The following is a 27,017-nucleotide window of genomic DNA, read 5'->3' on the forward strand; positions in this document are numbered from 1 at the left end:
ACCACAGAGCTGACTGGCCCCAAACTCACCTTCCTACCTGTTGCTCACAGCATCGTAGAGGCTTAATGAAGTAGAGATGCATTACATTCATCACTTGCCCTAGATCCACTCAAATCCATCACTATGTCACAGCAAGAAGTTAGATTGATCTGACAGGATTTGCTCGTCTTCACAAACCCATGTTAAGTTATTACTCAGTACCCTATGCTCTTCTAGCTGTTTGCTGATTGATTATCTGACGATCAGGTCAAGTGTCTTCTCCTGAATCACAGTAAACTAACGGGTCTATAATTTCCAAGATCATTCGTATTCGCCTTTTAAAGATAAGCAAGACAGCAAATGCTTCTTCCTGAGTTCTCTAAAGCAACAGCTAATGCTTTGCTAATAATGAACCAGGGCAGCCAATTCCTTAAGTGCCCTTGGAATCACATCATCAGGATTCATTGATTCTGGAGACAATCTTTAATCAGGCTCAGATCCTGGTAGACAGCAGGAAGCCCAATCTCAGCCTAGGTCTGGAAGGCCTCCGTGCCTAAATCTGGGGAGGAAGTTGGTGATACACGTGATTTAAAACCATACTGCATTAAGTCTTCAGCACTGCAATAAATAAATTAAAAGAACAAAAAATAAAAAGAACAATGCCCTTGAAAGGCAGATGAAATGTGATATTGACAGACCAAATGGAGACATGAATCAAGCTTCACCTTCAGCAATACTGGCAGGACTCTCTGTAGGACAAGAGAACAGAGCTGCATAATTATCAGAGCTTATAATCGAACTGAAAAATTCAGAAACAAACATATGGACGCATGTACCAGGAAGCAGAAAGCAGGAAATGTCACAAGGATGGTGCCAAGCAATTGTGAGACTTTTAGAAGAAGGATGAGGAGTTCCCATCGTGGCACAGCAGAAACGAATCCGACCAGGAACCATGAGGTTGTGGGCTCAATCCCTGACCTCGCTCAGTGGGTTAAGGATCGGGCATTGCCATGAGCTGTGGTGTAGGTTGCAGATGCGGCTCGGATCTGGCATTGCTGTGGCTCCGGCGTAGGCCAGCAGCTGTAGCTCCGATTAGACCCCTAACCTGGGAACCTCCATATGTCACAGGTGCGGCCCTAAAAAGACAAAAGACAAAAAATAAAAAAAAATTAAAAAAAAGGATGAATCCTATGCAACAGGGACGTGCTGGCTTTTAGGTTCAGGTCCTACTAGGGCTTTACTCAATGAATGAGATCATGAGGAAGGGAAATAATGTGGCATCTGGGATGTGGATCCCTCATTCTCAATCTGAGAGACGTTTTAAACTCCCACCTGCTACCCAGGCACACCCACTAGAATCTCCAGTAGTTTGAGAGGTGGAGAAGAAGCCTCTAGAGCATGGGTAGGAGCAAGAGGCTGAGAACGTGTGGCTCGGCAGCTCCGGAGCCGACTTCCCTTTCTTGCAAAGTTCCTTCCCCAGGACACTCTCCTCATCCAGCTCCTGTCTTCCCAAGCCTCAGCAGGCCTGATTCCAATCCTCCCCCAAAGCAGACCACTACTTTAAGGGAGAATGGGAAAGAGGAGAGGAGGAGGAGGAGGAGGGTAAAAGTGTGTGGTATCTATTGGTTTTATGGAAATACCCTAAAGATAGAACCACTTCCTAGAAGAAAAATAACCATGAGAAATAAACCCAGTTTGGAGTTCCCATCATGGCTCAGTGGTTAATGAATCCGACTAGGGACCATGAGGTTGTGGGCTCAATCCCTGGCCTTGCTCACTGGGTTAAGGATCTGGCGTTGCCGTGAGCTGTGGTGTAGGTTGCAGACGCGGCTCAGTCCCCGCGTTGCTGTGGCTCTGGCTACAGCTCCTTAGACCCCTAGCCTGGGAACCTCCATATGCCGCAGGAGCGGCTCTCAAAAGGCAAAAAGACAAAAAATAAAAATTAAAAAAAAAAGAAAGAAACCCAGTTCATCTTCGCCCTGTCTCCCAAGTGCCTGCTTCTATACAGTCCTCTCCTCCTCCTCCTCACTACTGAAAGCTGCTCCCAGACCAACAGGCCTACGCAGCCCAAAATTACACACCTGACACCAGCCCGACACAGAAAAGTTATAGTCCTAGAGTTAAGCATACCCAAGTCCCCCACTTGTGTATAATGGACTGCCACATCTGCCCCCAATCACACCCCCAAAGTAAAAACTAAGCACCCCGATATCACCTGGCATAGGTGCCTCTCTGCTGCTAACCCAGCTTCCTAGCAGCACTACTTTAAAAAGTAAAAAGATCTCTGAACACAGTCGGCAGCTAAGAAAAAAAAGCAAGCAAAGAAATTTTCCTTTCCGACACATCAACAATGGTATCTGTTCAGTTTACCTAATGCTGCATGACAAATCATCCCAAAACATAGTGACCTCAAACATCAATAGTCATTTATTATCTCTCCACAGCCTTTACAAGCCAGGAATTCAGGAGTAGCTCAGCTGGTCAGTCTGGCTCAGGGCTTCTCCTGAGGTTGAAGTCAGATGTCCCCTGGGACAGTAGTTATCTGAAGGCTTAGAGTTATCACCTCTAAGACAGTGCCAAGAACATGTCTGGCAGGTTGGTACTGGCTTTGAGCTAAGAGCCTCAGTTCCTGTCCACATGAGCCTCTCGCCAGGGCAGCCTGAGTGTCCTCAAAGCACTGTGGCTTGGGAGTTCCCTTCCTGGCTCAGTGGTTAACGAACCTGACTAGGATCCATGAGGATGCGGGTTCGATCCCTGGCCTCGCTTAGTGGGTTAAGGATCTGGCATTGCTGTGGCTGTGGTGTAGGCTGGCAGCTGCAGCTCTGATTCAACCCCTAGCCTGGGAACTTCCAAATACCACAGGTGTGGCCCCAAAAAGAAAAAAAAAAAAAAAAAAAACATGGTGGCTGGCTTCTTCCAGAGCAAGTGACCCAACAGAGCAAGGGAGACTGCAATGCTTTTTTAAGTAGCCTCAAAGTCACACAAGGTTTCCTCCACTATAGTCTCTCGGTTATCCGGGGCTGGCTCTGCTGCAGTGTGGGATGGGAACTACCAAAGGGATGAATATCAGGAGGCAAGGATCACCGGGGGCCGCCTTGGAGGCTGACTATCACTGTGCTCCTTAAAAGAACATGCAGCAGCCACAGGAAAAGGAAGGCGGGAAGGGAAATGGGAGAGTAAGCATGGAACAGAAGGAAATATTTTGATTCCCAAAGGCGGAGACCAGGGAGAAACGGTGTGCCCACTGGGTGAGACCTCGAAGGTACACCTTACCTGGCATACCTGAATCAGGTCCTGCTTCAAAGGGAGGAACTCCGGATGAGTAGCCAAAAGCCAAGGAAACATGAGAAAGGTCCTTCGGGTTCCAGAAAGCAAGTCTACGCTCCCTCCCTCCTTGCCCACCCCACCTCTTCTGAAGCAATGATGCAACAGTTACCTCAAAGTCCAGCACTAAAAAGTAGTGATACCTCTGGGGAGGGAAGGACACCATTGCCGCCATGGATGCGCCAAAGCCATGAGCCGCCAGCTTTCTGGTGGATATGGAGCAGAACTCCAGAACACCACAGGGAGAAAATAAGTGGGAGCCCAGCACTTTTCTTGCTCTTGAAAGTAAGTATGATGAAAATCGAGCTGCTCCAGTCTGTAAAGGTGCTAGCATTGACCATCCAGAAGCATCTAAAACTTAGGGGAGGAAAGTTAAAAAGAAAAACGGGGCGGGGGGAGAAAAGAACAGAGAGCCTGGGTTACTCCCTCCTATCACGGCCTGTTCATCTAGGCTTCAGGAACAGTCACACAACATGAACCCCGCCCCAGTGTTTCAGGCCCCTTTCCTACATCCCCGGGTTCACTGCTGAAGTTCAAGACCCTTCATACTGGCCCTGCAGCATTACGACAGCTCCGAGTCTCCCAGATCTTTCTCAAAGCCAGACGCAGCACTGGCCTTCATCTTTAAGTGGAGCTCCAAAGGTCAAAAGAGAGGAGAGAGAAGGCTGTGGTCACTCCTCAGGTGGCAATGGCTAACATTACAGCTAAGTTTCCCAAGTAACCTGAGTGACCCAGTAGTACAATGAGGCCTGGGAGCTGAGCAGACTCAGAGAGACAGCAGAAAAGGCCTGGGAGTCTCTCCTCAGCTCCCTTACCAGCCATCTGCCCCAGGTTTCCCGTCCATGTCTTGACCTCTCCACATACCCCCTCCCTTCTCCCAATGTGAAAGCATGAAAGGAGCAGAGCCAGTCACAGGGAGCTAGCTCACCTTTTACTGGTGATTCCCCAGCCCCCAGCCAGTAAGCAGCGCTCTGGGGGAATAAACGAAGCCTGCAAAGCACAGCTGGCAACAGCCTCAGAGCCTCAGGCCTTTCCACTTGCTGCTTTTAGACTCACTCTCTACCAGAGGCCTTGAATGACTGCAGGACTTTTTTAAATAGGGAAGAAAAAGAGAAAACCCAGATGTGGCAGTAATGGGAGCATTGCTGAAAGGCTGGTAAGGTTTTCTGAGTGGGCATGTGCAAAATAAAAAAAAAAAAAAATCCAAATCACTTTTCAAGTTTTCCCTTTAAATTTGCAGAATGTCTGCTCCTTAGAGGGCTAACTAAATATAAAAATCAAAGCCTAAGTTTTACTCACAAATAAGTTTCCTTTAAAAAAAAAAAGAATAAAGCAGAAATTTTGTTTTCCCCCTTTTATACACAACACTCAAATTCCCTCCACTTTAATCCTCAAAGTCTAACAAGACATGTTGCTGCTCAGAATGGAAATGGCCACAGTCTAAGCTTTCTGAAGCATCACTCTGAGCCAAAAGCTTGCCTCTGAAAGACTCCCTCCCTCCTACAGGTGGAGGAAGCTGGCAGCCTGTGAAATCCAGAGCACACTAGAGGCAAGGAGGTCACTGCTAGCTGAGTGGACATGGACAATGCCAAGTATCACTTCTTGTCCCGGCTCTCCCAGGACCAACGCAACAACCTACAATAACTTGCCTGCTGTGTGGGTCCGCAATCTCCCTCTCCCTATGATGAGATCCCCTGTGAAGTAAGACCAAAAAGTATTTTAAGTTCTTCATGGATCCAGCACAAGCACAGTACTTGTTTTCACCGAAGTTTTACAGCCTCTCCAAAAATGCAACCAAACTCCTCAGCCTAGGACAGACAAAGGTTGGCTTGAGTTGCATTATGGAATCCCTTGGAAAGGCAAATGGGCCAACATCCCTTTGAAAGCTGGAATCCAAAATAACTCTTCACATCACCCACTCCTGAACAGTACTGGAAGCCTTGCTAAGAAAGAAGACACCTGTCTGCTCAGTGTGACACATTTTAGTTTGGATCTAGAGTCCCTCAGGGCCTTAGAACTCTCCTCCAACCCCTCAAAGTCAGGCCATGTGTAAGGACTTTTGAAAGTCTTAAAGTTCTCCAGTGTGTATGTATGTCGTATAAAGTGTCTATGGTCAACCAGACCCCACCTGCCAAATACTACAAGCAAAGAAGTGCCTTGGTTAGGAGGGTTTCCAGGTTTTATTTTACCATTTATTTGCCATGGCACCTTGGGCAAGCTCTGTTCCTCAATTCCTCACCTGTAAAATAATAATAGCAGCTCCTACTCCTTAAGTGAGAATATATGAGAGGACACATGTAAAGCACTTCAAGCAGGGGCTGACACATACAGCTCAATAAATACTAGCTTACCATTACTAGTACTATAATCCTACTGGCCTATGCCCCCCTGGCCAAGCTGGACCCCCATACTTTGGGCCTATAAATCCAATTAATGCATAAGGCCACCTCAGAGGGTAACATCAATGTCTCCTGCATCCCCAGATTGCTCTGGACCTGCCATAGAGCATACTATATAGGCCATATCTCTTCCAGTGGACAACACATGGACGGCCAGAGGTCCTCATGCCTGTAGGCCTTGCTTTCTCAGGTGATTTCACCCATATCTCTTGAAAGCAGACATTAGGTGACCAGGCCCCCTATATCAGCAGTCACTGGGTTCCATACTTCCCCTTACTTCTAAAAACCAAGTTCAATGCAAGAAACAGAAGGAAGCTCTTCTTCCCTTTCTGAGAAATTCTAAGAGCTCTAGAGCCATTAGTCGTGGCTGAGGAAAGTCGGTTCTACATCAGTTGAAGTGGGAGAGCAGCAGGTGGGGAGGCATCCACAGAGGCAGGAAGGTGTGATGCAGCATGCCAGAGCCCAAGTACGGTATGAAGGGCATCTGCTTGGCGACATGGAGGGGGAGCCTGATGTGGAGAGTTGTGGGCAGAGCAAAAGAAGCACCCACGAAGGGGAAAGGGCAGTGGAAACAACAGGAGATTCGTTACAGACAGAGGGATTGATCCAAAGAGGGCGTATACTAAGGGTAAGGGGGCCGGGTTTCTCAGAGGATAGAATTAAAATACGGAAAGGGAAAATCAAAATCCATGGGGTCGAACTGGAATTGGAGGTAACAGTGTGAACCACAATTTCTGATATATATAAATAATATATAAAAGCAAAGCTAGATGGAAATGTGAGGAAGAGTATATATCCACACACAAACATATACACACATGTATATATATTTTATAGCTCTGTTTACTGATGGGCCAGGAACCAGCAACACTCAATAGCAAGGAGCACATCTGACACCTAGTTGTCTTCTAAATAACGTTCTCCACTGAACGACTCAGATCTTTGGAGAAATGGCTGATTCCAGGGCTGTGGCAGGGGAAGCACAAGATGACCCTAGAACATCTTGTTGTGCCAGAAAGCAAGGAAATGCTCAAAGAATGATGGGAACACATCAAAAGGACCCAGAAGCTAGCTTGAAGGGGTTCCCACTGGTAAGTAAATAATGGACTACAATGCACTGAATAAAAAGGGAAACCATGAGGTCATAAAGATATAAATAAGTAAATGAATACATAAGTAAATTTTTAAAATTAAAGTTTGGTAAGGGATTTCACAAGTTTCAAAGTTCATCATTGTAACAGGGAGTAAGTTTACAAAGGAGAAGCCGGGCAGACGTCACTTTAGTCAAGTGAACGAAATGAACATCATCAGTAATGGGATGGATCAAAATCATGCATCACACGAGATGCAATGAGAAAAACAAAGCATCATTTCTGTGACATTCCTGTTAAAGAAGCATAACTTGAATCTGATCATGAGAAAATATCAAACAAACCATTTTGAGGGACAGTCTATACAACAACCAGCCTGTAACCTTCAAAAGTATCAAGGTGATGTGTGTCGAGGAACATTTACTAAAAAAAGGCTAGGGGAGAATAAAGAGAAATTTCATAGCTAAATGCAACGTACCATCCTGGACTGGGTCACTCTGCTACAAAGAACATTACTGGGACAATGGGCAAAACCTGAATGGGGTTTGAGGATTAGATGGAGGTAACTAACACTATCAGTGTTAATTTTCGGATGTAATGGTTGCATTACGGTTAGGCAGGAAAAGGTCCTTGCACGTAGGAAATACATGCACAGTATTTACTGTGATGCGGTGTTAGGTCAGCAACTTAACTCACAAACGGTTCAGGAAAAAATTTCTTTGTGCCCTACTTCCAACTTTTATGCAAATTTGGCCTATTTCAAACTTTTTTTAAAATGTTTTTAATCCACATGGAATGGTGTTTTTTGCTGTTTTTTTTTTTTTTTAAAAAAAGAAACAGAAAACAGTAAACAAAGGAGCCATCTCCCAGTACTGCCCACAAAAGGAGGCTGCACACTCTCCTCCAGTAGGGAGGCCAGCAAAAGCCAGCCCTCAAAGTGTGCAGTCTCCACCCTAAGAGCCCCGCCCAGCGCCCCTCAATGGCCACTCCTAACAGCAGAGTCTGCTCGGGAAACACTCCTGCACTCTGGCAGAGGCTCTCCACTGCCTGTCTACCCTCTGACATCTTAGGGATTTCCCCTTCCTACTGATGTCATTACACTTCGGTCTCAAGTTCACAGAATATAAGTCTATGGCTTACATCATCCACTGGGACTCAGAATCTAGTTGAGGGGCAGAACTCAAAAGCAACAGTCTACGGCTCGGCATCTATCTATCTGCACGCCATCTTTCACCAGAGACCAACATTTACACACATTTATTCTCTAACATCCATTTCCTCCTCCTAGCAAATTAAAGGTAGTAAGCAGCCTGTGGCAAAGAGGAAAATGAATGATTCTCTCCTCCAAATAAAGGGACCAACCCCTCAGTGGGGCATAAGAGGGGAAAACAGGGACTGCCACAGGGCCAGCCAGATTCAGAGGAGCAGGTCTGTGCCACAGCCCCCGGAAGACAGTTTCTGTGCAGAATATTTACACAACAGACACAATGGCTCCTCTGCAGCCATTACTGTCCGCCAGGTAAATAACGCATGTGCCAAAACACACATTTAATGAGGGAAAATGATATGCCTTTATAAAAAGCTTTCATCTGTATTTACCTGAGAGACCAGAGAAGCACCAAATCACCAGATTACCGAAACCACAGAGGAGTCATTACACTTCTTGAGTAAATAGACATTTTATAGCCTTCCATTACTGGAGGGAGTAAGGAAGGGAGAAGGGAGGGGGCCACCTTTTAATATCCACATACAGGCCAGGGGAGCCTGGGGGACAGAAAAGCAGCCCATCATGAAATAGGGAGCCCATTCCCACCCATCTCCCTGTCTATATGTACTTGGGATCTCTGGGGAGGGTGTAAGTTACCATCCCTGGATTCAATCTGTTCCATAAAACCAGCTTGGGAGGCAGGGGTACATGCCAGAGAAACTCCAGGGCACTGAGGCAGGTTCTGGGTTCAGCACACGAGAAGCACATGGGACACCTGCAGCTTCTCCAGGTCCCATTCCTGGGGCAAGTCCCTGTCCCAACCTGACTGTGGGAGCACAAGGGCTCAGGCACCCTAGCCACAGAAGCATCCACAGAGAACACCTGTCTGGAACTCGCTCAGTCACAGGCCCTGTCTCAGGTGGCTAGAAATAGCCTGGGAAAAATATAAATAAACTGCATGCCTTCAAAAGTCATAATGTTCAAACTGACGAATGCATCCTTACTGCCAGAGCACTTTCTGTGAAAATCAGACTGTCAAAGGTGAAAGAAAACCCAAGAGGAGACAGTCCAACCAGCCAGGGAAAATGAGCCCCAGGAAGAGAAAAGGGCAGCCCCAGGTTCACACAGCAAGTAAGGGTACAGACCCCAGGGCTCCTGATTCCCAGCTCAGAGCCCCTGGCCATGCCCCAACACAAGGAGCAGGCGCCACCACTCTCCCCCAAGCTCCTCCGCAGTCTCACAGCGGAGGCCTCGGATCTGAGGGCTCTGCCCAGTCTGCCGAAGGGGGAACAAAGTCTGACGTGCCCTGGAACCTCTGTGCCAATTCCTGATGGCTCCAAAGTGGAGCGGAAGCAAGCACCCTAAAGCCGGGTGCTCCCCTTAAAACACTCTCCTCCTCGCTACACCCTGTCACCCCACTGGCCTGCAGCTTCAGTGGCTTCTGCCCCAAGGCAGGGCTAGGGAGAACCTGCCCAACATCAGCAGCAGATGCTGAAGTCACTGAAGACCTTCAAGAACACCCAATTCTGACGGCAACACCGCAGGCATAGGAGGCGCCTTCTCACCCTTGATTAACCTGTCTCAACAGCTCAAGGCAGCACAGAAAAACAAGTACCTGCTTGGGATGTGCTTGCTGTCTGTTAATCCATCAGCCATACCCAGAAGCCGGGGCAAACTCCAAGGGGCCGGGGCAGGGAAGCATCTCTTTGCAGAGACCTGCACATCAGCTGTGACCCCATCACACACACGAGGGGCAAAGGTTAGCCTCCTAACACACCATCAATAGGACAGGAATGGAGGCGGGACAGGGTATGGTGCGGTACTCTCATCCCTCTCCCACTGCAGACAGCATCTGACCCAAGCAGGGAGGCGCCCAGAACCTCCTCTGCCCCTGCTTCCAAGATGGGCAACTGGAGCAGAAACAAGGAGTCATACAGCTGGTGGTTAAAATGCTGGTATTAGACAAACACAGGTTCAAATCCTGACTCTACCACACATTCTTTGTAATAATAGTTATAATAATCTATTTGTCAGGGGTCTGATTCAACCATACAACACACAAAATAGCAGTTTCTCAGTAAAAGGGAGCAATTGTTGTTAATACATTAGAAAGAGAAAAGTGAAACACTATTTTCTGAAAATCAACTATAAACCAGGCACTGTATTAGTGATTTACATATGCCATCTTATCTAAGTCTCCCAACGATCAAGCAAAACAGGCACCAGAATTCCCATTTCACACAAGAGAACACGAAGGCCCAGAGGTACTCAGCCCTTCAGGATCCTGTTCTCTCCCACCTTTGAGGGCCCACCTTCCTCCATTTGGCTGGTTGTCCCATCTGCCGTAGGGTTAACAATGCATACCAACTTCTGTTTTTCCTTTGAGCTAAGGTATGACTTTAACTAAAAGAAACTCAACCATAAGCAATAATGAAGTCTGTCCAAATCACCCAAATTCATTTTTAACGAGAAAAACAAATCACAGCCCTGGAAACAGGAAGCAGTGTCTTAGATTAAAACAACCGCAGCACAAGCAACTCAAAGCCTCTTCTCAAACCCAGGGGAGCAAATCTTCCCATCTCACAGAGCAGCACTGGCAGGAAGCAGGGTGACAACTAGCCCTGCTCTTGCTCAAGCCCCTAAATGTGACATTTCCTCTGGCAAATCTGTGCCTTGGCAAGTGCTACTCTCTCCATTTTAAAATGCATTTTCACCAGGCAAATTATTGCTCCTTCTTCAAAAGCCCCCCTTTTGGGGGGCTTTCTCTGACACCTCATCAGAAAGTTAACTGCCTAAGTGATCTGGGAGCACAGTCTATTCCTATTTCATACCTTCCGTCTCACTATACTGTAAGATTTTCCTTATGTGTTTCTCCTCTTACCAGTGATTTTCAGGGAGTCAGGTGAGAAGGATGGAATAGAGCAGGTACGGGGGTGTGTGGCGTGTGTATATGTATGTGTGCGTCAAAGGCATATTTGAAGAAATTACTTCTTGTACTTGTTTTTTGTCAGACCCTTGAGTGCATTTTAAAATTCCAAGTAGCCTTAAAGAAAAGTAGAAGATGAGTTTTCTCCACCTGAAGAGTGCATGAGCTCACAAAGTCTGAGGAACACGGCGCTAGACAAAGACCCTAAGGGCAAGGACCGTGTTTTATTCATTTCTGTCCTCCCAGCACAGGGCCAGGCACCAAGGGAGTGGAAGCTGATGTTTGCTGAATGAATTATGATGTCAACTGCTCTAGAATCAGAACATGACTAAACAGAGCAGGGCCTAAGAACCAGGAAAAGCTTCTTTTCTTCTGTCCTGCTCCTTCTTCCCACCCCCCCTCCCCCGCCACACACACATATAGATTCTGTCCTTCCCGGTTAGAGAGAGTGAGTGAGCACTGCCTTGGTGCCAGAATACTATTAAAAGGATTCATTTAGGGACCGGTGTTTGGACTGTCAGATCCAATCACTACCCACAGATCTACAGCTTCCCAAATCAGGCTCATGCAAAGAGGAATCAATTGCAAGGACACAGAGGGTCTGAACAGGCATACTAATGGCCTCCTGAGGTGCCAGCGGCCAGCTCTGACACTCCCATAAATTATCCGCCTTTTGATTTTACCTGTAGCTGTGGGGCACAAGGCACAATTTTGAACATATCAAAGCAATCTCTCGTAACCCAAGGCTCCCCCAAGAATGTCCCCAAAGGAGGATGGACTAAAAACAATGACCCAAAGAGAATCTGCTTCCCAGCAGGCCTGTCCCTAGCAGTCATCAATTAAAACCCAACAGGACCAAGTGGATGAAGTGGGACCCAAATCAAGACTAGCAGATCCGGACGAGGCATGCCTCCGACTGCAGTTCTGTAATGACCACACATCCCTCACCCAAAGGAAGAGACTAACACAATTTCATTTGGAAGCAACTCTGCACCAGCAATAAACTAACACAACTTCATCTGGAAGCAACTCTGCACCAGCTCGAACAGTACCTCACAGCATGACCTCAGACAACACGCTTAACCTGCCTAGGCCTCAGTTTCCTCACATGCACAGCAGTGACAATAATGCTGACCACCTTACCCACTTCCCAGAGTGGTGGTAAAAAGTAATTAAAAAAAAAATTTCAAGAGGCATTTTACACAGACGTAGGGCCACAGGGTAGCAACACTGATAAATGACCCTGAAAGACCAGAAGAAATGACTGGTCACACTTTGCTGAATTTCCTTGGGTAGCTGTTCACTTAGTTTGTTTCACTGATGGTGTTGGGGCTGAGGTTCACCCTGGAAAAAGGTCTGGAATTCTGCATGAGACTCCTGCTCTCTGAAAATTTTCCATTAGGAAGAGCAGCATCTTGCTTTAGTTCTAAATTCCTCCTGTCTGCTTGCTGCCTCAGCCAGGGGCTAGGTTTCTATCACATGACCACAACGACAACTGCAAGGACCCCAAAATTACTAAGCCAAAGGCCAGATCACCCAATTGCTGGCTCTTTTAAAAAAATGTGTAAACTCCTGCACTGTTGGTGGGAATGTAAACTGGTACAGCCACTATGGAGAACAGTTTGGAGATACCTTAGAAATCTATCCATAGAACTTCCATATGACCCCGCAATCCCACTCTTGGGCATCTATCCGGACAAAGCTCTACATAAAAGAGACACATGCACCCGCGTGTTCATTGCAGCACTATTCACAATAGCCAGGACATGGAAACAACCCAAATGTCCATCGACAGAGGATTGGATTCAGAAGAGGTGGTCTATATACACAATGGAATACTACTCAGCCATAAAAAAGAATGACATCATGCCATTTGCAGCAACATGGATGGAACTAGAGAATCTCATCCTGAGTGAAATGAGCCAGAAAGACAAAGACAAATACCATATGATATCACTTATAACTAGAATCTAATATCCAGCACAAATGACCATCTCCTCAGAAAAGAAAATCATGGACTTGGAGAAGAGACTTGTGGCTGCCTGATGGGAGGGGGAGGGAGTGGGAGGGATCGGGAGCTTGGGCTTATCAGACACAACTTAGAATAGATTTACAAGGAGATCCTGCTGAATAGCATTGAGAACTATGTCTAGATACTCATGTTGCAACAGAAGAAAGGGTGGGGGAAAAAATGTAATTGTAATGTATACATGTAAGGATAACCTGACCCCCTTGCTGTACAGTGGGAAAATAAAAAAAAAAAAAAAAAAAAAAAAAAAAAAGCTAAACTCAAAGAGGTAAGTCACTTGTCCAAGGTCACATAAGCACTGTTATCAGTAGGCTTCCCTCCAGCCCTGTACACAGGGGCTTGTAGGAGGAGAAAGACAATCCATTAGATGCTCAACAAATACTGTCTCTGATCCCTACATATGACATAGACCATCATACACAAGTAGGAGACATTCCCAAAACAAGAAAAAGATCATCCGACAAGCAAGGAGAGGCTGAGTAGGACATACATAGAACGAGACAATACCTGGTAAGCTTAGGAAGATGGGTCCTTCTCCTAGTGTAGTGTTCAAGAAGTTCAAAGCAACTGACATTAAGCTACAACCCCAAAGGCCATAATCTCTCCCAGGCTCCATTCCCTACTTCTTTCAATAGAAAAGAGGTCCCCAAAACTTCTCAACTATTCCACACCCACTTCTCCTTCCCACATCTTTTCTAGTCTCAGTAAAAGGAGCTGGTATCACCGAATTTCTCTGACAGACAATGTCTAAGCTCACCTAGACGGCCAAGAAATTAGAAAAAGAGCCAGTATACACACAGATGTCAAAAGTCAAGTATACTCAGGAGGTCCCGTCGTGGCTCAGTGGTTAACGAATCCAACTAGGAACCATGAGGTTGTGGGTTCGAACCCTGGCCTTGCTCAATGGGTTCAGGATCCGGCATTGCCGTGAGCTGTGGTGTGGGTCGCAGACGCAACTAAGATCGTGTGTTGCTGTGGCTCTGACATAGGCCAGTGGCTACAGCTCCGATTCGACCCCTAGCCTGGGAACCTCCATATGCCGCGGGAGTCGCCCCAGAAAAGGCAAAAAAAAAAAAAAAAAAAGGAAAAAAAAAGTCAGGAATACTCAATTTTTAATTGTCAATACATTGACTCAAAGGTGAAGATAACAAATGCTACCCATATAACTGCCGCCGCCTCCTTACTGGTCTCTCTGCCTCAGGGATTGTCCCCTTCAATCCATTCTTAACACTGAGATCAAAGCAAACTCTCTAAAACACAAATCTACTATCAGTCCACTGCTTAAACCTTGTAATGGCATCTCCTTGTTTCTATGATTTGTCTGACCCAATGGTTGGTCCATAGGCCAAATCCAGCTGCCACTTGTTTTTATAAAGTTTTACTGGAACAGCCAAGCTCATTCATTCTTGTACTATGGCTGCTTTCATGCTATAGCAGCAGAGTTGAACAGAGATGAACAGTTGTTACAGAGACCCACAAAGACTAAATATTTACTGTTTGGTCCTTTACAGAAGGTTTGCTGACCTAGTCTTTTTTCCTATTCACCATTTAATCCTAAGAGCTAGCTTATAAGGCCCTGGCCTCTGCTCACCTTGTCTCCTTCATTTCTCACCATTCTCGCCTGCCCTCTGCCCACTGAGTACTCTATATCTCAATCCCACTGAACTTCAGTTTCTCAAAGTCAACAACGCTCTGACCTTCACACTTCACACACCTTCATGTCTTCATCAAATTCTAGCTGAGAAGGTTTCTTCTTCTGAAAAGCCTTCCCTGAGCCCACCAGTCTGGGCTGGAGGTCCTTTTAAGTACGCTTAACACACATACATCTACCTTGTTCTAGCATTCTCAGAGGCTTCATAACTGCCTCTATACTATCTGTCTCTCCCATGACTTTGTAAGCTCTTTGGTGTCAGGGAAGTGGCTGTCTTGTTCACCACCACAATCCCAGGACCTAGCAAAATGCCTGGACCTTAGTTATTCAACAAACAGCCTCTGAGATCCTGGATATCAATCATCAGAGTCCACGTTTTAACCAGCCCCAATCCTTGCAAAATGGAGTTAAACTGGGATTGACCATCTACCCAAAGGTGAGCTGCCCAAATTAAACCAAGATCCCAAGGGCTTTGGTCAAATGCATTTATCAAGAGTCAAATGAACAAGATCCTCCTGTTACCTTAAGATGTGCATTTCTCAGGATAAAGGATTATTCCAGCTGTATTCAAGCTTCCTGAACTTCAAGTAAACCCTCCTATGTAATGCCCACAAAGCAATCATGACAGAACTTGAAAGTCTAGACAACCCACCTCCAACCCTCACCACTTTATAAACTTTAGGTTAAGTTTCAGTAGCCTTTCAGCATATGGCATCTTGCCAAAAAAAGTTACAGAAAATACAATCTGCACCAGTCCCCACTCCCCACCCTCCAAGCCCATATACTCATAAGGAAGAAGTCAAGCCTGCTGATCAGGCAGCAGGATTCTCACCTCTCCTTACTTTGAAGATGCCAAGACTGGCCGCCGGGGATGCTGAAGGTTCTGTTAGAGCTGGAAAGCCCCAATGCTGTGGATAAATACACATCTCTGCAACAAGTCTATTTCAATAGAAAGGATCAAATCCCCAGGAGGATGCTGTTTGAAATAATTGAAGGGCCACACTATACTTCAAACTCCTAAAGTCAAACTACTTTGGTGCAACAGCTATCTATGTGGAAGCACAGGGCTGGTACAGAGCTTTCAGAAGCTACTGGTACTAGAGTTGACCCTTGAGTAACACAGGTTTGAACTCTGTGGGTCAACTTATACACAGATGTTTTTCAATAAATATAATGGACATTTTCTTGGAAATTTGTAACAATTTGAAAAAATTTGCAGCTAAACCACATAGCCTAGAAATACCAAAAAAAAATTTAAGTTAGGATGTCATGAATGCTTTAAATACATGTAGATATACATCTAACATTCCAAAATATGTTAATCAAGCTTATGTTATCAGCAAGGCTCCTGGTCAACAGTAAGCAATTAGTAAACTCTGGGGAAAGTCAAAAGTTATAAGCAGATTTTCAACTACTGGAGGGCGGTGTCAGCATCCCTAAGCCCTGCATTTTTCAATGGTCAACTGTATATATTTTAAGAATGATGAATTTCATGCACTCTACTGGCATACTTTTCTTCCTAAGGAGTTTATCTTAACCTAGAAACTGAACATTTAAAACATCTGAGCTTCGACTGAGAAAGATGACCATGAAGTGGTAGCTCTCAGAATAATCCAGAATCCTAGTCTAGTCAAAGAGGAGGCACAGGTAAAGGCTAACAATATTCAGAAGTCAGGAACTGAGGCCAGGACTGGAGGAAGGGTTGGGTGCCACAAAGCTACAGGCCATACTGCAAATGGCCACACATGAAACACTTGCAGGATACATTAAGGTCTGCCTCAAGTTCTAAAAAAGTCAAGATAGCCAAACTCCAGGTCAAATTATCAAGGGATACCTATCATTTTTATCACTTAATTCACAAATCTTCCACGCTCTGGTTTCTCTTGAGGTCACACAAATCTTAATGCCTTTTACCAATCAGATCTTCCAAAGGACTAGAAGTTGCAAAGGTGCCCTTACAGCTAGCAACATCCTTTGAACAAAGAAACTGCTAGGTTTGAAAGCAATCTATTCCTGTCCACCATTCTACATTCTTAACATTTTATCCTGCTCAGATCCCCTGGGAAAATGCCACTCACCAATCTACCCCAACCCAAAGAAAACACTTTCCAAAATGAAAGGGAATAAAAGCACGTTTACTTGGAAATTTCAAATTAGAAGGAAAGCTCTCAGCCAAACTCTGTGACCTAGGTAGCCGATTATCATTTACAGAATCTTTGGGCAGGAATTGTTAATGAGCTTTTAATTTGGAGTGCTTAAGTTGCCAAAGTGCTCTGAGCTCCAGAGAAGCAGCACAGAATCTGTAAAAGAAACCTTATCAATCACCTCCCAGCAGCTACCTTCCCCCACCACCACCGCCCCCACCTCTCTGACAAAGGCAGCCAAGTGGGTTTCTAACCAAGACCACAGACACACACGTTAGTGGAGTCACATTCCAAGACCCTGTTTATAAATTGCCTTTTAAATGGTAGGGGATTCAGGTATAACATACTTAGGCTCCAGGCATGAACCCACTAAAACAAGGCATGCTGTGTATAATAAAGTCAGAATAAAGCAGAATTTGATGAAGCCAATTTCCCCTAGGAACTCTACAAACAAAAATCATCCAACCAATCACAACTCACTAGAGGTCAAATAGTGTACACAGTCTTTAGCCAATGGGATTCCTGGTTTTTTGCCCTTCCGCAGGGAGACTAATAAAACGTCTGACAAGAACTAATACCAGAGAGGGGGCCAGCGACTTACAGCACAGGCAATGATGGGCACTACCATTTTGCAAAATCCAGACCTAAAAGTCCCCAATGAGGGGCCACATTCAGAATGTCCCAAGTCAGTAAGTCGCAGTTATATTTCACAAGAGTTCACAGTCAAGCCCCAATCCAAATTCATGCCTTTTTAAGAAAACAGCTGTTGCTGGAACACTTGCAGGAAAAGCAAACAGAAAGCTAGCCAGGTTAGCCTCCTTATTCACTCCTTCCACCCTCACTACCATCGCTACAGACTTACTAAGAAGTAAACAGCTAGCCTTGTGTGTCTGCCTACCGGATGGGGAGTGGGTAAAGGGGATGTTCCATCTACTATCTACTTGCTGGGTTTCTCACCTCTTCAGTCAAACCCCTCTTCCTCCTCCTAAGTAATCCCAGGAAAGAAGTCAGCACCCTTAATCACCTTGGCCGGTTTGTCTTGCAAAACCCTGCCCTTCTCCCTCTCCACCAGAACGTTACTCAGTAGATCGTGCACCCAGGGTGAGCACATGGGCGAGCACCCCAGGCTGCACAAACTGCGCGCCGCGACCCTCACCCCGCATGCATGACCAGGGCCCAATCTGGGGGGCCTCTCCGCATCACCCACCCCGGGGTGCTGCCCCCAGCTCGGGTCCATCCAAGTCCAGGGGAGAGTAAGGGGAGGAGCAGGGGGCCAGGAGACCAGCCCTCCTTCCCAGGGCCGCCCCCGCCCCCCGTCAGCTGCGGGAGAGGCTGTCGCCATGGCAACGCCCCTCTTCAGGGCCAGCGCGGCAGCCTCGCTCCAGGTGCAGGCCCCGACGTCTCCCTCGGCCTGAGCTGGCGCTCAGCGCAGTTTTTCCGCGGCGGGCGCGGCCCGCGCCGACTGCGGCGCCGGCCAGGCAGAAGCAGGGCCAGCTCCGCCCGCTCCCCACCGCCCGTTCCCCGCCGCCTCAACAGCGGCAGCCGGCACCACCAGTCCACAACACAGCGACTCAGCTCCGCGCACTCGGACCCCGGCCGACGTGACGGACGGGCGGGCGCGGTGGCCAACCGCTGAGCCCGCTGCCGGCTCCCTCCACCAATGGGCTGCAGGGAGGCGGGGCTTCTCCTCCCCAAACGCTCTCCCTCCCGCCGACGTGCGCGCTAAGCTGTGTCAAGATGGTGGCGCCCCGGGCCGGCCTGTGGGACTTGCAGTTTCGAGGTTGCACGTACTTAGCGGTGAAGGCGGCCTCACTTCCCAGCTGTGAAATGAATGAATGAATGAATGAATGAAGAATGAATGAATGAAGAATGAATGAATGAATGAAGAATGAATGAATGAATGAATGGATGGATGGATGAATGAATGAATGGATGGATGAATGAAACTTCCTAAAGGCCTAGAAGGACCCAAGGCGCCCACTTCCGCTTTTCCACCTTCCACTGTTCTCATGAGGGGAGCGCAGTCTCACCAGGTGACATGTATTTAGACGTCATCCTCTAATGATTAGGTCATTCAACAAGTCCTTATTAGCATCCACCGTCTCAGGTGGGCCTGGGGGAGACCTGAGAGGAGGGGGATGTTAGGCGAAGGAGAAAATGCTTAGACTCCTGAAGGGCTTCCCAGGGAAGAGGGAGCTGCGTTGCTTGGGGCAGCTGCACAGGAAGCTTCGTGGCGAAGAGGGTTCTGGCCTCAGCTGTGGGCGCTTCTGCCCTCAGCCTCTTGCAGAAGCTGGAGGTAACTTCAGCCAAAGCCGGAGAAGGGTGTCCTCACCTTGGTTACGCCTCTGGGAAATCATAGGCACCAGGTCCCGGGCTGGGAGGCCCAGCCTCGGCCAAGCCAGGGACGGCGCCACGGCCTCCGCATCAGCCCCATCTTCTGGGCCCAGCTTCCGTTCCCAAGCCCTCTGTCTGCCATCTACCTACTTTCACATGAGAAGCTAATGCCATTTCTGGGCCCTGTCACCTCTGAGATAGGTCTGACCTTAATGTAATGAATGGGTCCCACCTGAGTTGGGAAAGCTTGGTGACCCCCCAGTCAGGGCCTACCTTCCTCAATCCCACATGATGAATTAGCTAATTCTACTCAGCAGCTACAGAATTTATCACATTGTTTTACAATTGTCTGTGTGTTATCATGGTCGCTCTCTGAAGTCTGTAAGCTCCCTCAAGGTAGGCGTTATTTCCGTATTTTTCATGCTGTGACAGTAATACCGACAACAGTGCCAGGCATAAAGCAGGCACACGACAAATGTGAAGAAATGAGGGAATAAACATCAGGGACAAGTGTCACTTAACCCAAGATCAGTAAACCCAAAGTCAGTAAACCTAAGGTCAGTACGGTAGAGGCACATCTGCCTATTCCTTGACTCTTGGAGCTGGATAACATTTTTCCTCCGTCAAAGTTATCTGGATGTTAATCCCAGATGATCGAATCAGTCAACATATTTATAGTGCCTCTGCTAAGTGTCAGGCACTGTTTCTGTTGCTGAGGCTTCACGGGTAAATAAGACAAAACCTGTACCCTCAAGGAGCTTGTACATCAAGGAGGGGGAGAAAGAACAAACAATAAACAAATAAGTAAATAGGTAAATGAAATTAGACAAGTAAGAGGCCCGAAGATGGCCTCTCTTCTCTCTGGTTTTGTTACATCCTGAGTGTGTCCTGAGTCTCGGGCACAGCCAGCCTTCTTGGTTGTAAGAATGATGTAAACCTACACTGCGAGGACTGGAGACTTTCTTTAAGGCCCATCCGCAGTGGCCTCCATGGAGCCTTCCATGGTCCCCTTGACTTCTCCAAAATGTGTTTTTTCCTCCTTGGTGCTCTAGAGTTCATCTGAACAATGTCCAGGGCCTCACCGGAATGTAAGCTCCTTTTGGACAGAGACCAGGCGAAAGGCTTTGAAATAATAGAACAGTTTAAGAGCTCAGTATATACTTGGTGCCTCACACTGCTGCCTAACCCAGCATTTGGCTCCCTCAAGCCTTTGGCTATATTGCGGTTGCTCGTGGTCTCTGGTTCCCTAGAAAACAGAGCCTGAAGCAAAGCTGAGGTGGTAAAATTTCATCAGGAAGTATAATCCCAGGACCACAAGAATAAGAGGGGAAAGGGAAGTGAGTCAGGGAAGGAAGGAAAGAAAACATAAATAGTATGACCAAAGCTTAAACACACACACACACACACACACACACACACAGAGAGAGAGAGAGAGAGAGAGAGCTAGGGAGTTCCTGTTGTGGCACAGTGGAAGCGAATCCGACTAGGAACCATCAGGTTGCGGATTCGATCCCTGACCACATCCGACACCCAAAGCGTAGTGGTTCATCTGAGACCAAAAATGGTGAGAGGAACCTATATTTAGTCAAATTAGGCCACTGCCGTCTCACCACCGTGGGCACATTAGAAGCTCTGTCAAGACCTAACTGTCCTCCCAAGGGAAGCTAAAACAACCAGATGTGTTTGTAAATGAGATAATAATAGTAGCCCCTGGCCTGTCCAAAAAACAGGGGGCCAAGGCCCTGGGTACAGCATGCAGATGGGGCAAGTGAGTTTTTGAAGGCTGGTGAACTGAGTCCAATACAGGCACAGATACACCCTGGGTAGACTGCCTGGCTGCTGGATTAAGTGGCTGAGCTAAAGTGAACCCTGAGAGCAAAGGCCAAAGAGGACTTCATTGGTTCTTCTACTGTCCCATCAAACCACTAGAAAAACAGCAAGATGGCCATCAAAATTGAGACCTTAATCAACAAGTGAAGGGCAGGGAACCCAGGAATCAAGGACAGTACATGGCAACCCCCAAACTTGTCACAACTGAGAGAACCCAGACTGGGTCTGAAATCATTTTATCTGAGAACTGGAAAAACTGCTGCCATTCTCAGTCCCTGTAAGCTACATAAGAGAGTTATGAGGAGTGGGATCTCAGAGAGAGCCCACCAAGGTTTGAGTCCTGGCTCTCCCTGTGACCTTAGGCAAGTGACATATTCTCTGAGGCTCAGTGGCTTCATCTCTATATAGTGTGGATCATAATGGGACCTACTTGTTATTAGAATTAAAATGCTTAGTGCAGCATCCTGCATAAAGACTTAGTAAATATTGGCTATTACTGTTATTCTTGCCCCTCCCTCATCCATTTTCCAACTCCTCTTCCCACCATAACCACCCTCTCACCCCCCACTCCCATGCCACAGTCTTTACTCCAAGAGCAGTGGGGGCTAGACCCGACCGTGCCTTCTTTGCCCTGCTTTCCCCAGGACTCTTCCCATGAGCCTGAGCCATTCATCTCCCTGGTGACCTGAATCTGAACCAAGAGACAGATGTGGGGTGGCTGAGGCCAGGGTGGTAATGTGCTCCCTTATCTCTGTGCCCCTCACTGGGGCCTAGTTAATTTTCCCTTTGATTTTAGTATAGATTTATTGAAACTTGCAGTTATCAAAACAAACTGTAGCAGCAAATTGGTGTTCTTTGCAGGCCTACAAGTGCCTATAAAGCTGCCATGCTCGGGAACGAATGGCGCTCTCCGGGAGGTCAGTCATGGCAACAGGAAGTCCCTGGGGATGCATGCACTGCAGTTTAATATTTTTCTTGTTAGCCTTTTTCTTCTCGGCTATCTAAGCCTCCCCTTTAAATCAAATGGAGAAATCAAATGGAGCCACCTGCCCAGGGAGCCTCTCTTGCCCAAGCTGCTCATGTTTTCTCCCCTGGCCCTAGCCTCCCTCCCCTCTCATCTTGACTTCTCCCTGCCTTGCCCATTGTTCCAGAAAGAGTTGTGATTCACATGCCCCAGAGGTATGCCCACAGGCCTGTCCCAACAGTGGAAGGTTGGTGTAGGCTATCCAGCCACTAGTCAGAGGTAAAGAATCCCCAGGAAAGATTGGAACTTCTTCCAGATATGGTGCTCAGAAGGGAGGAAAAAACAGTTTTTAAAGCAAAAAAAAACCTGTTTTCTGAAAGGCAGACAGTCCTGTCAAATCCACTGAACTCAACAGAAGCAAAAAGGAGACGATAATCCTAGAGACGGGGCAGATTTTCCTTCCAGCCCAAGGACTGTGTGATTTCAGTCTCACATCCCCACTGCCACTCCCCATGTGGCCCCTCCTCTCAATCCCAACTTGTTTTTTGAAACCCTCCATGTGCTGGTACCACTCTGCTTCTTTGAGAACAGCCCCATTTCTTGCTTGCCCTGGTGATTCCTATATAGGTTGAACCACTCACTGCCACCTGGAATCCATGCTGTCCCAGGGGAGGGTCTTCATGATCTGGTGACCTCTCCTCTCCTGGTCATCATCACCTCTTCTGGGCCTGAGGTGCTCCCGGGGCCCTGGTACATGCGCATCCCAATTCCCAGTGTCTTCTCCTTGCGCCCCCTGCTTTGTTCTTTTTGGCCACACCCACGGCCTGCACAAGTTCCCGGGCCAGGGATCCAACCTGCCCCAGAGCAGTGACAACGCTGTCTCCTTAACCCCCTCTATTGTTGCGGAAACCGCAAAAACTGTGGCAACGGAAGGAGACGAACAGCACTGGGAGATATGGAAAAGCAAGGTTTATTCAGCACCGGTGCGGGCTCAGAGGAGTCACCCCCAGAGTCTGAGCACCACCAGGTCTTTGTTCTCAGTAACTTTTATACACTACAAGGTCTTGATTTTCCCATGTAAGCATCCCGGACCTCCCCCACCCCCAAGCAGACAGTGTTCCTCCCTAAGAAACTGAGCCAGCAAGGTTACAGAAGCAGAACTGATAAGCAATGCTGGGTACCTGATTAGCAGGGCTGCTGGCTTGGACAGAGGGCACACAGTTGTTACATTATTACAAGAAGGGTGGCATAGTGATGAGCACAGCTGGATAAGGCTTGCAGCTGCCTTCTTAGCCAAGGGGGGGTTGTTCTTTAGTTAAAACTCCTTTTCAGTATCACCAGGGAACTCCACCTTCTCCTTGCTCTTAAACACTCCATGCCAGCAGCAGGGGCTACTGCTCCTCCTCAGAACTCGGACTGTGACTCAGAGTCCTATAGCTGTGCAGCTGGAGTGAAAGGGTGCCAGACAGTCCAGGACGTGAAGCTTGGCTCTGACACATGCTGATACAGTGACTTGGGGAGTCTCTCTGTGGCTCCATGGTACCTTGTGCTTACCTCTCCTCTGGTCTAAGTGGCCCACTCTGTATCTCTCACCTAAAATATTCTGAGATCCTCAAGGAAGAAGCTGTGTTTTAATCATCTTTCTAGTGCACGTGTGTCTATTTGATGAATAAGTAAAGACTGTTTACTATAACATGGAGATAATACCTACATAAACAAAATGAAAAAAGCACCTACCACAGCACCCAACCAGCATGGGGCGGGGGGGGGTGCCCAGTGAGTGAAGTTTCCTTCATCAATTTTCCCTTGAGATTGGTCATCAGCCACCAGCCCTCCCAGCTTTTGCCCGTTGCCATTCAGCTTCAAGTTCAGCCCTCTCCTGTTGCCTGCTGGATCTCTTCCATCACTGATCAGATGCCAGCACTCATCCTTGTCCCTTTAAAGTGGTATTTCTCTCCTCTAGACCAGGCTCCCTCCGTTTTTTTTTCAGATCTATCCACAAACTGCCATCACCCAGTGGCTCTAGGCCCTGGACTGCCTTGTGGTGTGTCTGTGGCAATGCAGATGCCCCTACCATCTATACCAGCTGGTGGTACCAATGAGTTTACCTTAACCAATCTTGCTAATTCTAGGCCCCCACCTGCTCCTGTAGGAATACCACTACCTGGCTGGCAATGTTCCCCTAAAAAAGCCTCAGTTGTAGTTGTGCCATGGAGCAGGCTAAGCCACTATGTTCCACTGGCTTCATTGCTAAGTGACCACGGATGCTGGCCTTGAATGCCTCTGCTTGATGTGCTCAGTTCTCATGGCACCATGACAATGTGAGAGCATCATACTCTCTCACAAGGAGAAAGGCTCTCTCCATATCACATGCAGTTAGGGGGACAGGAAGCCCCACAGCAGGAGGATTTGAGCTCTTGGGTGTTTCGGAGACAGCTCCTTCCACCAGTTGAACTGATCTTTTCCTTCTCGTTGTGCACACTGCCACCACCAGAGGAGCAAAGATGGGGTGAGTTGAATAAGAGTCACCATATTGAACCAGAGCCATGAGCCCCCTTCAACCCTTAGTCCTATTGTGGAACCCAGCTCATCTGCCAGGCTCCCTTTGCCTCTATATTAAGTTTCTCTTTGAAGCTCTGCTGGCCCTTTCAGCAATATAGTGTCCAATGGGTTATCCAGTCCTGCAGATCTAGTTATAGGCTTGGTTCAAATTTGCTTTCCTCTGAGAGGATTTTCAGCCCCATGTAAAACAGTGGATTCAAACAGATATTTGGGTCAGGACATGTTGCCTGACTCCCCACACTGGATGTAGCCAAGCGTCATCTCCAAACCCACTAGGATCCCCATTGCACTGCTTTCCTCCCCCCACCCCACCCCAGGATTTAATGAATGAAACCCTGTCACTGCCTTCCACCTTTCCCTACCTTCCCAAACTAGGAGGGCCTTGTCCTTACACTGGGCCCCTTGTGGCTTCATAGTTCCTCCTTCCTGGTCTGGGCATTCGAGTGCTCTGCACTTATGCCCCCACCGATGCTTCCAGCCTCATTTCCTTATAGTTCTTTAACTCTTCTCTTCCAGGCCAGAGGGACTGATTGTTACGTACTGAGGTGCTTTGCACTGTTCTACCTCCAAGACTTTGCTGGTGGTGTTCTCTGAGCTGGATCCCCATTTCTACCGCTAGACTCCTGGAGAAATACACCCTGTCTCAGAATGCATTTCCTCATCCTCAAGTGGCTGTTTCTTCCCCCTCCCTGAGTCCCCAAACCCTATCTCCCTGTCCTGCCCTGAACTGCACTCACCAACCCACAGGCGGGGCTTACCTGGCACTCTTAATCTCTAGGCAGTGCCTGACCACAGCCCCCAGGACCTGAGAATGCAGTAGGCTTTTGGCAGGGCATCCGAGGCCTTCAGGGGATCTCCTCCAGTAACCCCAGCTGAACTAAGATCGTGAGTGTATACTTTTTCAAGACGCAACAAACATTCTTTGAATACATGATTTGTGCTAAGCTCCTTGAAGACACTGGAGCTTATGTGTCATGAGCAACAGACACAGCTCCCGCCCTCACGGGGTTTACACTTTAATGAAGGGGACACACAGGTAAGGACACAAGTGTCCCTCAGGATGATAACTGTGGTCATAGAGCCAGTTGCAATGAAGGTCTGAGGACGAGGGGCAGTCACAGCTGGAAAAGGTTCCCGGAGCAGGTAATGTTTAAGTCTTAGAGGTTGAGTAGGAACTTCCCAGGCCAAAGAGAGGTGGAAGAAAAGAGTGAAGAGGAGAGGGTAATCCCGGCAAAGGGAATAAAATGAGCAAAGGCTCAAGGCAAAGAAAAGGCCCACAGGTGGACAGGGAGAAACTCAGTACTACAGGAGCAGAAAGCATGGCAAAGAGTGTGAAAAAAGATTTTGAAGAAGGAGGCAAGAGTTAAGTTCATGTATAGTCTTCTAAGCAAGCCTTCTCAAAATGTTTGGACTTGATCTTGAAGGCAGTAGAGCACCAAGGAAGGGTTTAAAGCAGGGCAGTGACTAGGGCATTTCTGAGTTACGGTGGTGCTAACTCAAACTTTTCATGTGCTGGCATTCCAGTCACCTGGGGATCTTGTTAAAATGCAAATTGTGATTCTGTGGTTCTGGGCAAGGCCTCAGATTCTGTACTGCTAACAAGTTCCCTGCTGAAGCTGCTTTTGCTGTTCCTCAGACCACACAAGAAGTAGCCAGGTCTTAGTGTAATCTCTCTGGTCTAACCTCCCGCCTTCCCCAATGTGTCCACTCACAGAGCATACTTTTAGTCACACGGAAAATGGTTCAAGGCTACTGTGGCTCCTCACATTTATTTAGTGTGTGTGTGTATATATATTTATTTTTTAATTTTTTAATTTTTTTTTTTTTAGGGTCACAGGTGCAGCATATGGAAGTTCCCAGGCTAGGGGTCACATTGGTGCTACAGCTGCCAGACTACACCACAGCCACAGCAACATCAGATCTGAGCTGTGTCTGCAACCTATACCACAGCTCAAGGCAACACCGGATCCTTAACTCACTGAGCAGGGCCAGGAATCGAACCTGCAACCTCATGGACACTAGTTGTGTTTGTTACCACTGAGCCACAAGAGGAACTCCAGCTTCCATATTTTAGAAGCTATTCATTAAATATTTGTTCCACACTTAGCCAAGGATCAAGTGCAGGGGGCACAGGGCTGGAAGAGGACAAAAAGCAAGACATTTTTCTGCCCAAAAGTGTTCAGCAGCATCTAGGAAGGGGTGGTTTTCCCTGAGCTGCCCTCTGCCAGACATGTCATAAACATGGTAAATGAGGCCCGTCTCGGTGGTGCTCCCTGGGGCCCCACCTCCTTGGCAGCCCCATCCAGCGATGAGCCTGTTTATCCCTAACGGTTGTCTCCAACCTCTAAATCAATTCCCCATCTGATACAAAACCCGCAGTCCTCCCCAACCCTCCTCCCAGTTCCAGGCTATGTCAGTTTGTAAAACTGGAGGCAGTGTGTGATGACAGGAGTTACAGGCTCAGGCTCTGAAGTCAGACTGCTGGGTTCACAGCCCAACTCCACTACTTATCAGCTGGGCAGCCTTGGGCAAGTGGCTTAACTTCCCTAAACTTTAGTCTTTTCATCTGTAAATTGG

General features: G+C 47.5%; 1 protein-coding gene across 18 annotated transcripts in view; it reads right to left on the bottom strand.

Annotated features, from left to right (window-relative positions):
- LOC110257498 (ERI1 exoribonuclease 3-like) overlaps positions 1-18,345 on the bottom strand; it is a 96,965-nt gene extending 78,620 nt beyond the window's left edge. For 7 of the 18 annotated variants that reach the window (XM_021078348.1, XM_021078346.1, XM_021078347.1 and 4 more), the window contains exons 1-3: positions 17,958-18,344; positions 15,439-15,514; positions 3,416-3,660 (exon numbers count right to left, since the gene is read on the bottom strand). In XM_021078348.1, the coding sequence (XP_020934007.1) occupies positions 3,416-3,660; positions 15,439-15,514; positions 17,958-18,092 (456 nt within the window). In that variant the 5' untranslated portion in view covers positions 18,093-18,344. Of the gene's footprint in view, positions 1-3,415; positions 3,661-15,438 lie in introns of all 18 variants that reach the window. The other 11 variants (XM_021078343.1, XM_021078342.1, XM_021078344.1 and 8 more) reach the window with 5 other exon arrangements.

Source organism: Sus scrofa, chromosome 17 (genome assembly GCF_000003025.6).
Source record: "Sus scrofa isolate TJ Tabasco breed Duroc chromosome 17, Sscrofa11.1, whole genome shotgun sequence".
NCBI classification, from domain to species: Eukaryota; Metazoa; Chordata; class Mammalia; order Artiodactyla; family Suidae; genus Sus; species Sus scrofa.